This window comes from Corvus cornix, chromosome 27, assembly GCF_000738735.6.
Source record: "Corvus cornix cornix isolate S_Up_H32 chromosome 27, ASM73873v5, whole genome shotgun sequence".
Classification (NCBI taxonomy): domain Eukaryota; kingdom Metazoa; phylum Chordata; class Aves; order Passeriformes; family Corvidae; genus Corvus; species Corvus cornix.
In genome coordinates this window covers 531,283-543,496 of record NC_046355.1, presented here as the reverse complement: position 1 = coordinate 543,496, position 12,214 = coordinate 531,283, and the positions used below count along the sequence as shown (strand labels likewise).

The following is a 12,214-nucleotide window of genomic DNA, read 5'->3' as shown; positions in this document are numbered from 1 at the left end:
GACACACGCATGCACGCTCCACACAGCCCCAGCTGTGCACACACAGGCACAGCGGGCACTGACACACACACACACACGTGACACACGCTCCACACAGCCCCAGCTGTGCACACACAGGCACAGTGGGCACTGACACACACACACACACGTGACACACGCTCCACACAGCCCCAGCTGTGCACACACAGGCACAGCGGGCACTGACACACACACACACACACGTGACACACGCATGCACGCCCTGCGTAGCCCCAGCTGTGCACACACAGGCACAGTGGGCACTGACACACACACACACACACATGACACACGCATGCACGCCCTGCGTAGCCCCAGCTGTGCACACACAGGCACAGTGGGCACTGACACACACACAAACATGTGACACACGCATGCACGCCCTGCGTAGCCCCAGCTGTGCACACACAGGCACAGCGGGCACTGACACAAACACACACACACGTGACACACGCATGCACGCTCCACACAGCCCCAGCTGTGCACACACAGCTGTGCAGAGACACACCAGCACTGCCAGCAGCACGCGGTGCCACGGACACACAGCTCCACGCACACACACCCAGCCCACAGAGGGCACACGTGTGTACATCCATCATGTGAGCACACACATGCCCACATGCAGCTCCCAACCCACCAGATCCCCATCCCAGCACTCACGGACCCGCTGGGCTCCCAAATCCCGGGAGGGGCATCTGCACACCCAGGAGGGCCCAGACGGATCGGCCCCGGGGCCGCACAGCTGCAGCACATCTGGTGAGGGCTGGACACATGGTGAGGAGGGGGTGGCAGCACCGGCCCCCCCGCAGCCGGGACACAGACACCGGCACCTCCCTGCACCAGGAGCGAGAGCAGCGGCATCAGGGGCCACCCCAATATTGCAGGGCCTACCCAAACAGAGCGCCCACCAGGCTGTGTGGATGCTACAAAGGGGGTGGCAAGACACGGTGCCCCCACCCCCTGCATCCCTCGGGCACCCAGCAGGGAAGGCCAAGGGGAAACTGAGGCACGATTCACCGGTCCATCACCCGCCCCAGGACACCCTCCAGCCGAGCCCGCGGCTCTGTCCTCAGTGTCAGGGAAGGGGGGGGACACAGGCGGCACCCCCAGCCTGTTCCCACACGCCCGGAATGGCCCCAGAGCCAGCGCGGGGGAGTGGCCCCACCCGCCGACACCCAGTCGCTGAACTGGTCCCACTGGGTCCCACCGCCGCCGGGGCGGCTCCGGCGGGGGACAGCACCCAGGGCCGGCCCTGCCCGGACCTGCACCGGCCCCCGGGGCCAAGGACGGGCCGGGGGGGCCCTGCCACACCCCGACCCACGGGGTTTCTCCCCGCCAGCAGGCGCCGCAGGCACCCATGATGCAGCAAAACGGGCACGGGCACCCACCCACCGTGGGACCGGGGTGAGAAGGGGTCCAGCAGCCATCCCATGGCATCCAAGATGGCATCCAGGGAAACTGAGGCACTCTGAGGGGTGCTGGTTCAGGGGGACCCGGGGTGGATGCCCACCTCCAGCAGCTCCCAGCTGCCATCACGGCTGGCAGTGATTACCGGGACCGTGATGAACGACCCTGTCACGGGGAAATGGAATCGGGAGCAGCCGCGATGATGATTGTCTTCATTGCCTTCATCGCCTCCCCCATGGCAGGCCCGCCACCGGCGAACAAAGAGCCACCGTGGGGACACAGCACCCACCAAGCCACCCAGCACCCAGTCTGGTCACAGTGAGGGACAGGAACACCCTGGCCAGGGCCCATGGGCCATTAATAACCAGCGTATAAAACAGCCATTAACGAAGGTGGTCGCAATTAATGACACAACCAGGGCCACTGAGCACTCCCTGCCTCAGTTTCCCCAGCAGGAGCACTCAGATGAACACATGGGGAGCAGCACCCAGCGCTTGCATCATGAAGCCCCCAAAATCAGCTCCCCACAGATGTGGCGGGGAGCAAGGAGACCCCACCTCACCAGCGCCACTGCCCTGGGGCACATTACGGACCAGTGCTGGAGCAGCAGCCTGGGACTGGCACCCACATCCCATGCTGGGGACAGAGCCCGGCCCGGATGGGTCTCCACATACCCCTCCAGCACTGGGGGTCCCACCAGCCCCTGCAGGGACGCAGTACTCACTGGCAGGTGACGGGGTACTGTATCCACTGACGGGGAGCTGGTGCTGGATGCCGGCCAGGGTGCTGGGCGGTGAGAGCCCCCCCAGCATGTGTGGGAAGAAGAAGGCATAGGGGGGCACAGGGTAGCCATTGAGGTGCCCCCCGCCCGGTGTGGGGCAGGAGCTGCTGTTGCTGGCCATGGCGGGGTCTCCGGCGCAGGGGGCTCTCAGGTGCGGGGGCCGGGGGACAAGCAGAGCATGGGGCCCGCGGGTGCCCTGCTGCCGGGCTGTCCTCACAGTTGGCGCTGGTCCTGCGGTGCTGTGGGGGAAGCAGAGAGGGGCATTAGCAGAGGGGCTGTGACTGCTGACTCCCACCCAGTGGGGTCACCCACCAGCCGTGCCTCAGTTTCCCCAGCCCCCCCCGGGGCCACATCCCCTCCCGGCCCCAGGAGGGCGCAGCCGGCTGGGCCTGGGGCTCCGTGGGGGATTAAAGCCGATCCCCCGATTAACAACACCGGGACGGCGGCACCGGCAGGCGCAGCTCCCTAATCCCAGCTTAGCTTAGTGGGGGGGACGGGCGGACGGTGTGGGGGTGGTATGGGGACACTGTGGTCCCACAGGGCACCCCTTCTAGCCAAAGGCCGCACCACGACCCCAAACCTGCTCTGCCAGGCCTAGCATGGGAGATGGGGCACGCAGCAGGGTCTGGGGGCAGCAGCCCCTGCCCAGCCTGGGGGGCTGCGGGGCAGCTGGGGACGGGGGCGGGACACGGGCACACCGGGGTCCCCTGAGGACAGCGGCTCCGCTCCAGGCCGGCTCTGCGTCACGGCACGCGCCCGCTCCGGCTCCGCTCCCCCCATGCTTGCGCGGATCGCGAGGGGGCTCAGCCACCCCGGCCTCAGAGGGAGGGGCTCAGTCCCCGCGGGACCAGCACCGGGGGGCTCAGGCTGGCCGCAGGGCTGGGCCGTGCCCGTCGCGACGCAGCCCCCACCCCATGCATGTGCCACGCGCCAGCTCACGCCGTGCGCCGCCAGCTCCCACGCCAGCCCGGTGGGCACGGACCCTCGGCCCTGGCCACTCGGGGGGAGGTGGGAAGAGGGGCACGGGCTTTCACAATCCCGGGCTGGCTGTTATTTAAGTGCTGGCGCGGGGCCCGGCGGGGGCTGTTTATTTGCCGAGAGTGCTGGCTCCCGGCCCCGCGGAGGCGGAAAAGGATCCAGAGGAACAAGGCTGGGCCGCCCGGCAAGGCGCTGGGGAGGGGCCGGGATGGGCATGGCCCTGCCCGCCCCCCCAGAACCCAGCTGGGTGCACCCACTGGAGGCAGGACCCCTCACAGTTCTCCCAGCTCACACCAGCACCCACTGACCCAGTGGGAAGCACCTATGGGGAGACCCATGGTCCTGTCACTATAGAGTGGGCACCCATCAGTGCCTGGGGGGGGCCACATTCCCCCCAGCACAGGGTGCCCCAGTGAGTGTGGGATTCCCACAGCCATTGCCAGGGCACGGTGCCGGATGCTGGGTCAGCATCAGACTGGGGACAGCCCTTGCATGGGGTCCACACATGGCACTGCAGGGACCCTGGCCTGCGGTGTGGGGGACTGCCCATGGCCCCCCCCCGGCCAGGCCGTGGCCCCCGAGTTGTGCTGGCTGGGGGGAGCCAGGGGAGGGAGGCGCGGGAAGAACTGTTATGTTTGCCGGTGCCAAGTGCTCGCCGGGCACTGCGCCAGCCATGCCGGGGCCCAATTACTCAACCCACTCCAGCCCCCCCACACACCGCCGGCCAGGGACCGAGCGAGGCCAACGCCGCCAGGCTGGTCACCGTGCACCCCAACCCAGCCAGCAACCCCCTTTTCCAATGCTCCACATGACCAGCAGTGGCCAGGAGGGTCCGGGGATCCTGGCCAGCCTTGCTCCCGTGGGTCCTGGCGGGCAGGAGGAGCTGGTGCCCAGAGGAACTCCCCCAGGACCATGTGCCGGCACAGCCCCCAGCACACGGCTGCTCCCCAGCTGGGGGGTTGTGGGTATCCCAAATATGGGTCCTGGGTGTTCCAAATGGGGGTCCTGGGTGTTCTGACCAAGCTGCACTCCCAGAACCCGCCAGGCCAGCGGTGTGGGGCCAGGGGCCATGCAGCTCCTCGGCAGGGCCCACGCTCACCCGCCCCGACGCCTTTTCCTCCAGTCCCCACAGGAGCTGGATGAGGCCCGGAGCTTCCTGGAATCCAGCGCCTCGTTCCAGCCCCATGGAAAACGTTGCTGCGGGGCCCGGGCCAAATCCAGACACGAGGAACCTCCCACCCAGGCCGGGGGTGGCCCCCGGGAGTGGGTGGACAGACGCACAGACACGCAGATCACACCATTCCCAAGGCTGGCAGCAGTGTGGCTGGTGGGGGGACATGATCTGGGGGACCATGGCTGGTGGGGGGACACAGCTGGGGTGGGACAAGGCTGACCTAGCCACCATCCCACTGTGACCCCAAAGAGATCACAAAGCCCTCCACAAAAATCTGTGCACACCCAGGTAGGCCAGGCAGTACTGGCACAGTCCCCCAGGAGACCCCTTTCAAAAATGCAGCCCCCCATTGTAACCCCCCAGGCCGGGGTCAGTGCCCACAGGTGCATCCTGCTCCCCGACATCCAGCACAGCCAGCACCAACCGCAGAGCAACCAGGATCCCACCGGAATGGCCACACCGCAGCACCCCGTCCCCAGTGACCACCCCAGCCAGCTACACCTCCAGCCCACCCTGAGGCTCCCCGAACCCCCCAGTGCAGGCAGTACCCCAGCTCCAGCCCACATCACACCCCCAAACCCAGTTGTGCTTCCTGCCGGGGCACACAGTGATGGCAGCACCAGCGCCCGGATGTGACACGCCGGTGAACGGGGGCACCGCCCTGGCCCCCCCGGCAGCGGGGGGCAAGCGGGGCTGGGGGTGTTTGGGGGTGCCTGGCAGGGCAGCGGGCAGCGACCCAGCCCTTCCTGTCATGCCGGCAGGCACCATGCTCCAGGCCGCAGCTTCCCCTTGCCACTCTCGATTCCCAGGCAGACAGGTTTCAGTTCAGTCCTGGCCCAGTTGTCACAGCCCCTGTCACCCCAGACTCTCACCATGCTCCTCTGCCACCCTAGACTCTCTCACCCCATTGACTTATCACCCCACTGACTAATGACCCCGCTGACCTGCCACCTGAGGCCCTTGGCCCTGCTGCCATTGCAGGGTTCACCACCGCAGCATCCTGCACTCCCCAAATCTGGCAGCAGCTGCTGTGTATGTCCCCCACCCTCACCAGAACCAGCAATGGGGACCCCCCCGTGCCAGGCTGCCCCCACGGTGTGTGGGCAGAGAGGGGTTGCCGTTCTAGGGTACGGGGGCACAGGATGGCAGCCTCGGGGCAGGGCAGGAAGCGCCTGTGGAGCCGCTGCGGTTGCAGCCTGCGGTTTCCTCGCTGGCGGCAGAACCAGCCCGGGGTGGCCTCGCACGCGAGGCCAAGGGCCCGGCTGCCCCCCGCTGCCCCCCGCCACCACCGGCCCCTCCGGGCCCTCCCAGGCCAGCCAGCATCGTGCAGGAGGGGTGAGGTGACCCCCTGACAGGGCTGCTGAGAGAGACCCTCTCCCCGTATCCCCAAAGCTCTCCACGGTGAGTCACCGTCACGTTTCTCACGTCCCCGGGCAGGCGTGAATCATGCCCAGCCTGCGGCATGGCCGGAGCCAGCGGCACACACTGGGCCAGGCAGCCTGTGCCGGAGTTGAGGCTGCTGGGAACAGGAATCTGAGGATGCTGAGGCCAGTGCTGACCACAGGACCTACATCCTACTCTCCAGGGCCAGCAGCAGACCAGGGGCTTGCCCCACCACAGGTCCCGGGGCAGCACTGGTGTTCCCGCACCCCAACACCAACTGCAAGATACACGGAGCCACCACCGCTCCCCCAGCACAGACACAGGGCCGGGGACACCACGCTGGCCCACGGGGACGCTGTCCGTGCCAGCTGGGATGGTGGCCATGCTGGCCTCCCATGGGGAGGGGCACCCCATGGGGGTACATGGGCACCCCAGGGAGTTGCCACTGGCCCTGTGGTGTGTGTCCTCACCCCAGCACCCCACATCTTGCTGCCGCAACGAGCCACAAACTGAAATTCCACCTGTTGCGGCCGGGCCGACTCCGGTTACGTCGGGAACGCGCCGCTCCGGTTACACCTCCCGCACCCACCACCAGATGCGCCATTCTTCTGCGGGAACAGGTGCCCCAGCCCCTGCCACGGCCCCTGGGATGGCCACGGCTGTGCCACACCACCACTGGCACTGCTCCGGCCTGGCTGCACCGTGGGTGCCTGAGAGGAGTAGGCCGGTCCCAAAGGTCCGGTGGTGTCCCGGCCAGCGTGACCCACCAACCCCTCACACTGTGGGCTGCCCCCACAGCGCCCTGGGGACCCACACCCTCTGCTGCCTGCCCATGGAGGGGACACCTCCAGGTACACCCCAATCTCCACCCTGCAACCCAACCTTCAGGTTGAAAGCAGGGAACCACAGGCCCAGAACTCCCAGTCCCGGAGTGCCCCATCCCAGGGGTCCCAGAGTGCCCCATCCCAGCTCCCCAGGGGCTCCCGGGAAGCAGGGGGATGGTGCCCCGGCAGCCACTCGCGGCAGTCCCGGTTGTTTTTAGCCGAGGCTGCGGCGGCAGCCGGCGCCCTGGGAATGGCGTGCCGGGAACAGCGCGGCCCCAGACAGCCCTCGCTGGCTCGGCGACAGCCGGCAGACAAGTGCAGCTGGCACGGGGCCGCTCGGGACACAGCGCGGGGGGACCCGGCGGGCAGGCGGCCGTGTGACACTCCCGGACACCGAGATTTGGTGGCACCGTGCCCCCAGCCTGGGCAGGCTCCGAAGCAGAGACCTGATGTACCTGGGGGGACCAAACCACTCCGTGCCGCAGCCACCGCGACCCACCGTGTCGCACCCGGGCTGGCTGCGGGCAGGCAGGCTGCCGTGTGCCACTGCCACGTCCCCTTGCCATGTCCCTTGTCACTGCCTGGCAGCCGGGGCTCAGTGGGGACAGCGGAGGCCACAGCGGACGCACGCGGCCCCTCGCTGGGCCCTGCCACGAGCCACCCCCCGCTAAGCCTCCTCCAGCCGCAGGGAGATTAACCCATTTTCCGTAATCAGCACATGTGTCACCGCAGATATGATCGCACCCCCCGCACCCGCTGCGCCCCCCCCGGGGCTGGCGCTTGCCAGGGGGCCCTGCGGCACAGGGGTGCCCCATGGCCGTGGGGCACCTTGAGGCTCCAGGCACGCACTGCAGGGGACCCACAGTTCCCCCAGCCCTGACGTGCTGCAGCAGCACCCCAAAAAGGGCTGGGGGACCCCACAGCCCAGCCACCCTCTCCATGGCAGCACTGGCATCAGCACTGGACATTGCCAGGACAGTGGCCCAGGGCACGGTGGCTCAGGGCACGCGCGGCCAAGTGTGGCACGTTGTCACGCCAGAACCTCCTGGATATAAATAGATCCAGAGCGGCAGGATGGTAAATCCCAGCGCCGCAGGGCAGGCGGTGGCAGTGGCACAGGCCATCCCCAGGCTCCGCGGCCGCGACGCTGCTCCTGCCACAGGGACCGAGCGCAGGGACACAGAGGATGTACAAGGACAGCTGGGTGAAGCCAGGCATCCCTGTGGGACGGAGCAGCCGCAGGCACCAGGCAGCGGCAGACGAGGCACAGTGCACTGCCCTGCTCCTGCCATCCCACTGTCGGTGGCCGTGTCACCGCGTCACCTGGGGGGGCTGTGAGCAATGGGCAAAGAGGCCGGACACCCGGCACCCACAGGCATCCCCGGTGCGAGCACCCACGGGAGCAGGCGCATCCCCGCGCCGCAGCAAGGTCACCCCCAAGGGCAGGGTGGGGGCCCACGGGTGACATATGGCCCGGGAGCAGTGGCCGCGGGGCCGCTAAGCCACCGAGCCGCCACCCGCTAATCCCGGCGCGGGGACGCAGCGGGTGCTGCACCCGGAGCCACCAGCCGGTGCCTGCCCGGCTCCCCGGAGCGGGGGGACCGGCTTGGGGAGCCCCCGTGTTCACCCCCAGCACCCGCCGCGCTGCGGGGAGGCCCCTGCCACCAACGAGGTCAAAGGTCAGAGGCACAGATTTGGGGGACAGAAGCACAGATTTGTCTCCGCACCGGCCCACCCCAGCCTGGAGCGCCGCTGCCCGCCCCCGGGGGGGAATCCCCCCTCTGCAGGGGTCGAGCACCCGGGGGACAGCACCCCCCACCCGCCCACCCCGCCCGGAGCCCGCGGGGGCTCCGCCGCCCCCGGCCCGGCCCGGGCAGCTGCTGCGGGAGGGAGGCGGCGGCCGACGGTCCCCTCCCCGGCCCCGCCGCCCCCCGCCCGGCTCCCCCGGGCCCCCCCGCCCGCCGCCGCCCTGTCAGCCGCGCAGAGCGATGGCTTCCTCCGCCCGCCGGCCAGGAAACGGCGCAGACGCCGCTCCCGCCCCCGGCCCCCGGCGCCCCCCGCGCTCCCGGCCCCGCTCCCCCGCCGGGCCCCGGCCCCGCCGCACCCCGAAAAGGGGAACCGGCCCCGGCCCCCCCCGCCGCGGGGAGGTGGGGGGGAATGTGGCTGCGCACACCGGCGGCCCGAGGGAGCCCGGTAATCCCGGGGGGGGGGTCCCCTCAGCACCGCGCTCCGTGACGGTCCTCCGGTCGCCGCTGGGGTATAGAGGCTATCGGAGCCTCCCCGGAACCCTCCCCGGGTGGGGGGGCAGCGCTGCCGCTCGGGAGCGCCCAGGCGGTCGGTACCGGGAGAGGGAACTCCGGCACCCCCAAGCCAAATGGCAGGAGGCAGGGGCCAAAGCCGCGATCCCGAACCCGCTGCGGCTCCGGTGCGCCCGGCAGCCGCAGCCCGGCGGAGTCCCTCCCCCGCTGCGGGAACCCCGGGATCCCCCGTTACCGGAGGGGGATCCCCAGAGGCGGTACCGGAGCCGCATCAAGACCCTCCTTCCCAACCCCCCCTTCCACTCCCACGGGTAGATCCGGAGCCCACTCATTACCTGCTCACGGAGACTCCAACACCGAAATCCTTAAACCCGGGGAGCTCCCGGTGGTGGCTGCATGGCGGCGGCACCGGGAAGGAGCTGGGGGGGGTTCGCCCCGGCTTAGAGGGGTGAGGGAGGGGTGGGTGGGGGTTCCCGGGGGGGTTCACCGAGCGGCGGCCGCGGCCATTGCGAGTCATGTGCTCGCGGGGAAACTTTACCCGGGGCTGGGCCGGGCGGGGCGGCGGCGGCGGCGGCGGCGGCGGCGGCGGCGGCGGAGGGCGGGGGGAAGCGGGAGGAGACCACGCCCCTCTCGGTGGCCACGCCCCCGCTCCGCCCCAACGGCCAATGGGGCGCGGGCGGGGGCGGGCGGGGGCGGGGCCAGCCCCGCGTTGTAACTCTTTGAAGTCTCCAGAAAGCGGAAGGGGAGAAAGTGGGTGCGCGCGCCGCGCCGGGTGGGGGGGCTCTTAAAGGGGCCGCGCACCGCAACGTCGGTGCCCCTCTTCCCTTTTTTTTCCCCCCCCCCCACACTCACAGAAGGAGGTGCTCCAACGCTCCCCCAAGCCCGCTTCCTTTTTCTCTGCTTCTGGATACTCGCCCCCACCCTCCGGGTGGAGGATTGGGGCACCCACATGAGGGAAAACGCGGGGGGTGGGTGCTCCAGGGGTGTAGGGAAGAGATGGGAACACACTGGGGAGAAGAGGGGAGAGGAATGGGGAGTCCCTGAGCTGCCCCCCCAGGCTCAGAGAGGAAGGGTTGGGGGCACCCATGGTACCCTGGGGGTATAGAGTGCCTGTACCCGGGGGGATTCCCTGGTCTGTCCCCGGAGAGATGCTGATCCCAGGAAGGGGATGGCGATGGGGACACGGACATGGACACAGGCTACCCAGCCACATTCTGGGAAGCCAGAAAGGGCATCCAGGGCCCTGCACCCACTAGCACAGACCAGACCCTGCATCACGAGAGCTGGGAGGGCAGTGGGGCAGGAGCTCCCCTGGGAAGACACACATGTGAGGCGTGTGGCCAGCCTCAGCACATACCCCGGGGGGAGTCACACTGGCCCCCTACTGCCCAGGACTCCTGCGTGCCTGTCAGGATCCCACACCGGAGGGTGGTGCCCACCAGGCCACTCAGCACATTCCCGTGCCTCAGTTTCCCCCGTGTGCTCACCAGAGCGAGCCTGGATGCTCTGGCCAGTCGTGGCCAGCCAGGCCGGGGCACCCCCAGCCCGGAGCGGCCGCTGGCCCCCTCCCCGCACACCGGGGCCGCGGCGGCGAGGCCCAGGCGCCGGCATGTGCTCAGCCCAGTGGAATGTGCCAAATCACTCCCAGATGTGCACGGCGGCCACTCCGACCCCCCTCCGCTCCCACCGGGGCAGCCGCCGGGCACCGGGGACCCCCGGGCACAGCACCGCGGGACTGAGCCCATCACCGGCTGGATCCTGCCCGGCCATGGCGCCCAGCCCCGTCCCGTCCCGCGGCGTCGCGGCACCGAGGCCCGGCAGTGCCCCGGCAGCGGGTGGCAGGGCGCGGCAGGAGGTGCCACGAAGACACGAAGGGTGGCCGTGTCCCCATCCCACTGAGGCCCCACAGAGCTCGCCCGGCGCGGGTGCGGCGGGGGGGTGCCGGCGGTGACGGCGCGGCGGGAGGCGGCCGTGCCCGCCACGTGGCCGCTTATGTAAGGAGAGTGCAAGGGAGGACAGCGAGGCAGCCGGGGCACCGGGGACAGCGCCGAGGGGACGCCGAGCCCCCGCCGAGCACTCGGGCGGGTGCGCGGCCGGACGTGCGCGCGTGGGGCTGCCCACGGCACAGCTGGGCACTGCCCGGCCCCGTGGGCACGGCACGTGTGTGCGGGGACAGGGGCCACGGGGACACGTGTGGTGGAGCGGTGGGACAGGACCCCAGCGGCCCCTCGGCCTCCCCACATCACTGCTGGGTGTCCCGGGGTGTCCCCTCGCCACGCTGCTCCCACCGCAGCACTGCCAGCCCTCGGTGACGAACGGCTCCGGCGGGAGCTCCGGCACCCACGCGCCTGGATCCAGCTGCGCCATCGATTTTTCATCCACTGCGGCAGAGAGCGGAGCTGGGGCTGGCACTGGCATGGCCAGGGGGGCCGTGTCCCCCACGCTGCCCTGCTGTCCCCATCCCCACGCACACAGCCAGGACACCTCAGGGACAGTGCCAGGACTGGCAACTCTCCAGCCTCGCCGTGGCCAGTGTGGCCCAGATGTGGGGGAGTCCTTGTGCCCTGCCTGCGCCTGCCTGTGCCACCATCACCTCAGCCATCACCGTGGGGGGACACAGGGGGACCAGGGTTGGAGCAACTGGGGGTACAGAGGGAGAAGGATGCCCGCCTGCGTCACCGCCACACCACCGCAAACCCACACGCTGCCAGGCGCTTCCTTCCTGACACTGTCACCGTGTGCCGTGGGGCTGCGTCACTCCCTTGGGCTGGCATAGGGCAGGACGTGGCCACCGTGGTCCGTGGGGACATGGGGATCAGCGGATAGCCCATGCTCAGCCCAACTCTGCCTACAGGCAGGACAATGCCGGTACCCGCTCAGCCCCAGGACCCGGTGACAGGCGGCAGGGTCACGGTGCCTGCTGAGCCCCACGGTGTGGGGAGGGTCCCCCCGGGCCCCTGACGTGGTGAGGGCACAGGGACACAGCCCAGAGCGGGCAGAGCCTGGGCTGACCCCAGCGCCCGCCCGTGCCGCTGCACACGTCCGACACATGGCAGTGCCGGCTATAAATAGCGCCGGCAGCGAGGGCTGAGCCTGCTCAGGGCCCTCGGGGCTCCCAGATTCCCCCGTGCCCCCCCTGCCTCGGTTTCCCCACTGCTCCCCACAGCCAACGGGGACTGATGTGTCCCCAGGGTGTTCCCTGGCCCTGCAGCAGCAGAGAGAGGGGGCATCCAGGGGCATCACCAGGCTCCCCTTTGTCTGTCCTTGTCCTGGGCACCCGGTGCAAATGTCTCCGTGTCCTGTGCCCTGCGGGGATCCCACAGGCCACAGAGCTGGAGGGCAGAGCCAGGGTGGAGCGGGGACAGAGCAGGGCCACCCGCTGGAGCCACGG

General features: G+C 69.6%; 1 protein-coding gene across 1 annotated transcript; it reads right to left on the bottom strand.

Annotated features, from left to right (window-relative positions):
* Positions 1–152: 152 nt before the first annotated feature.
* RARA (retinoic acid receptor alpha) lies at positions 153–9,400 on the bottom strand. The gene is made up of 2 exons (XM_039565873.1): positions 9,159–9,400; positions 153–2,445 (listed from the first exon to the last, which is right to left on the bottom strand). Exons 1-2 carry the CDS (start codon positions 9,338–9,340, stop codon positions 1,887–1,889), a joined length of 741 nt encoding a protein of 246 aa, XP_039421807.1. The 5' UTR covers positions 9,341–9,400; the 3' UTR covers positions 153–1,886.
* Between the last annotated feature and the right edge of the window lie 2,814 nt (positions 9,401–12,214).

Excerpts from the sequence above, each read along its gene's own strand:
- RARA (XM_039565873.1), bottom strand. The coding sequence starts at position 9,340 with ATGACTCGCAATGGCCGCGGCCGCCGCTCGGTGAACCCCCCCGGGAAC. Across the intron at positions 2,446-9,158 it reads GTTGGAGTCTCCGTGAGCAG|CACCGCAGGACCAGCGCCAA; the intron begins GTAATGAGTGGG and ends CTTCCCCCACAG.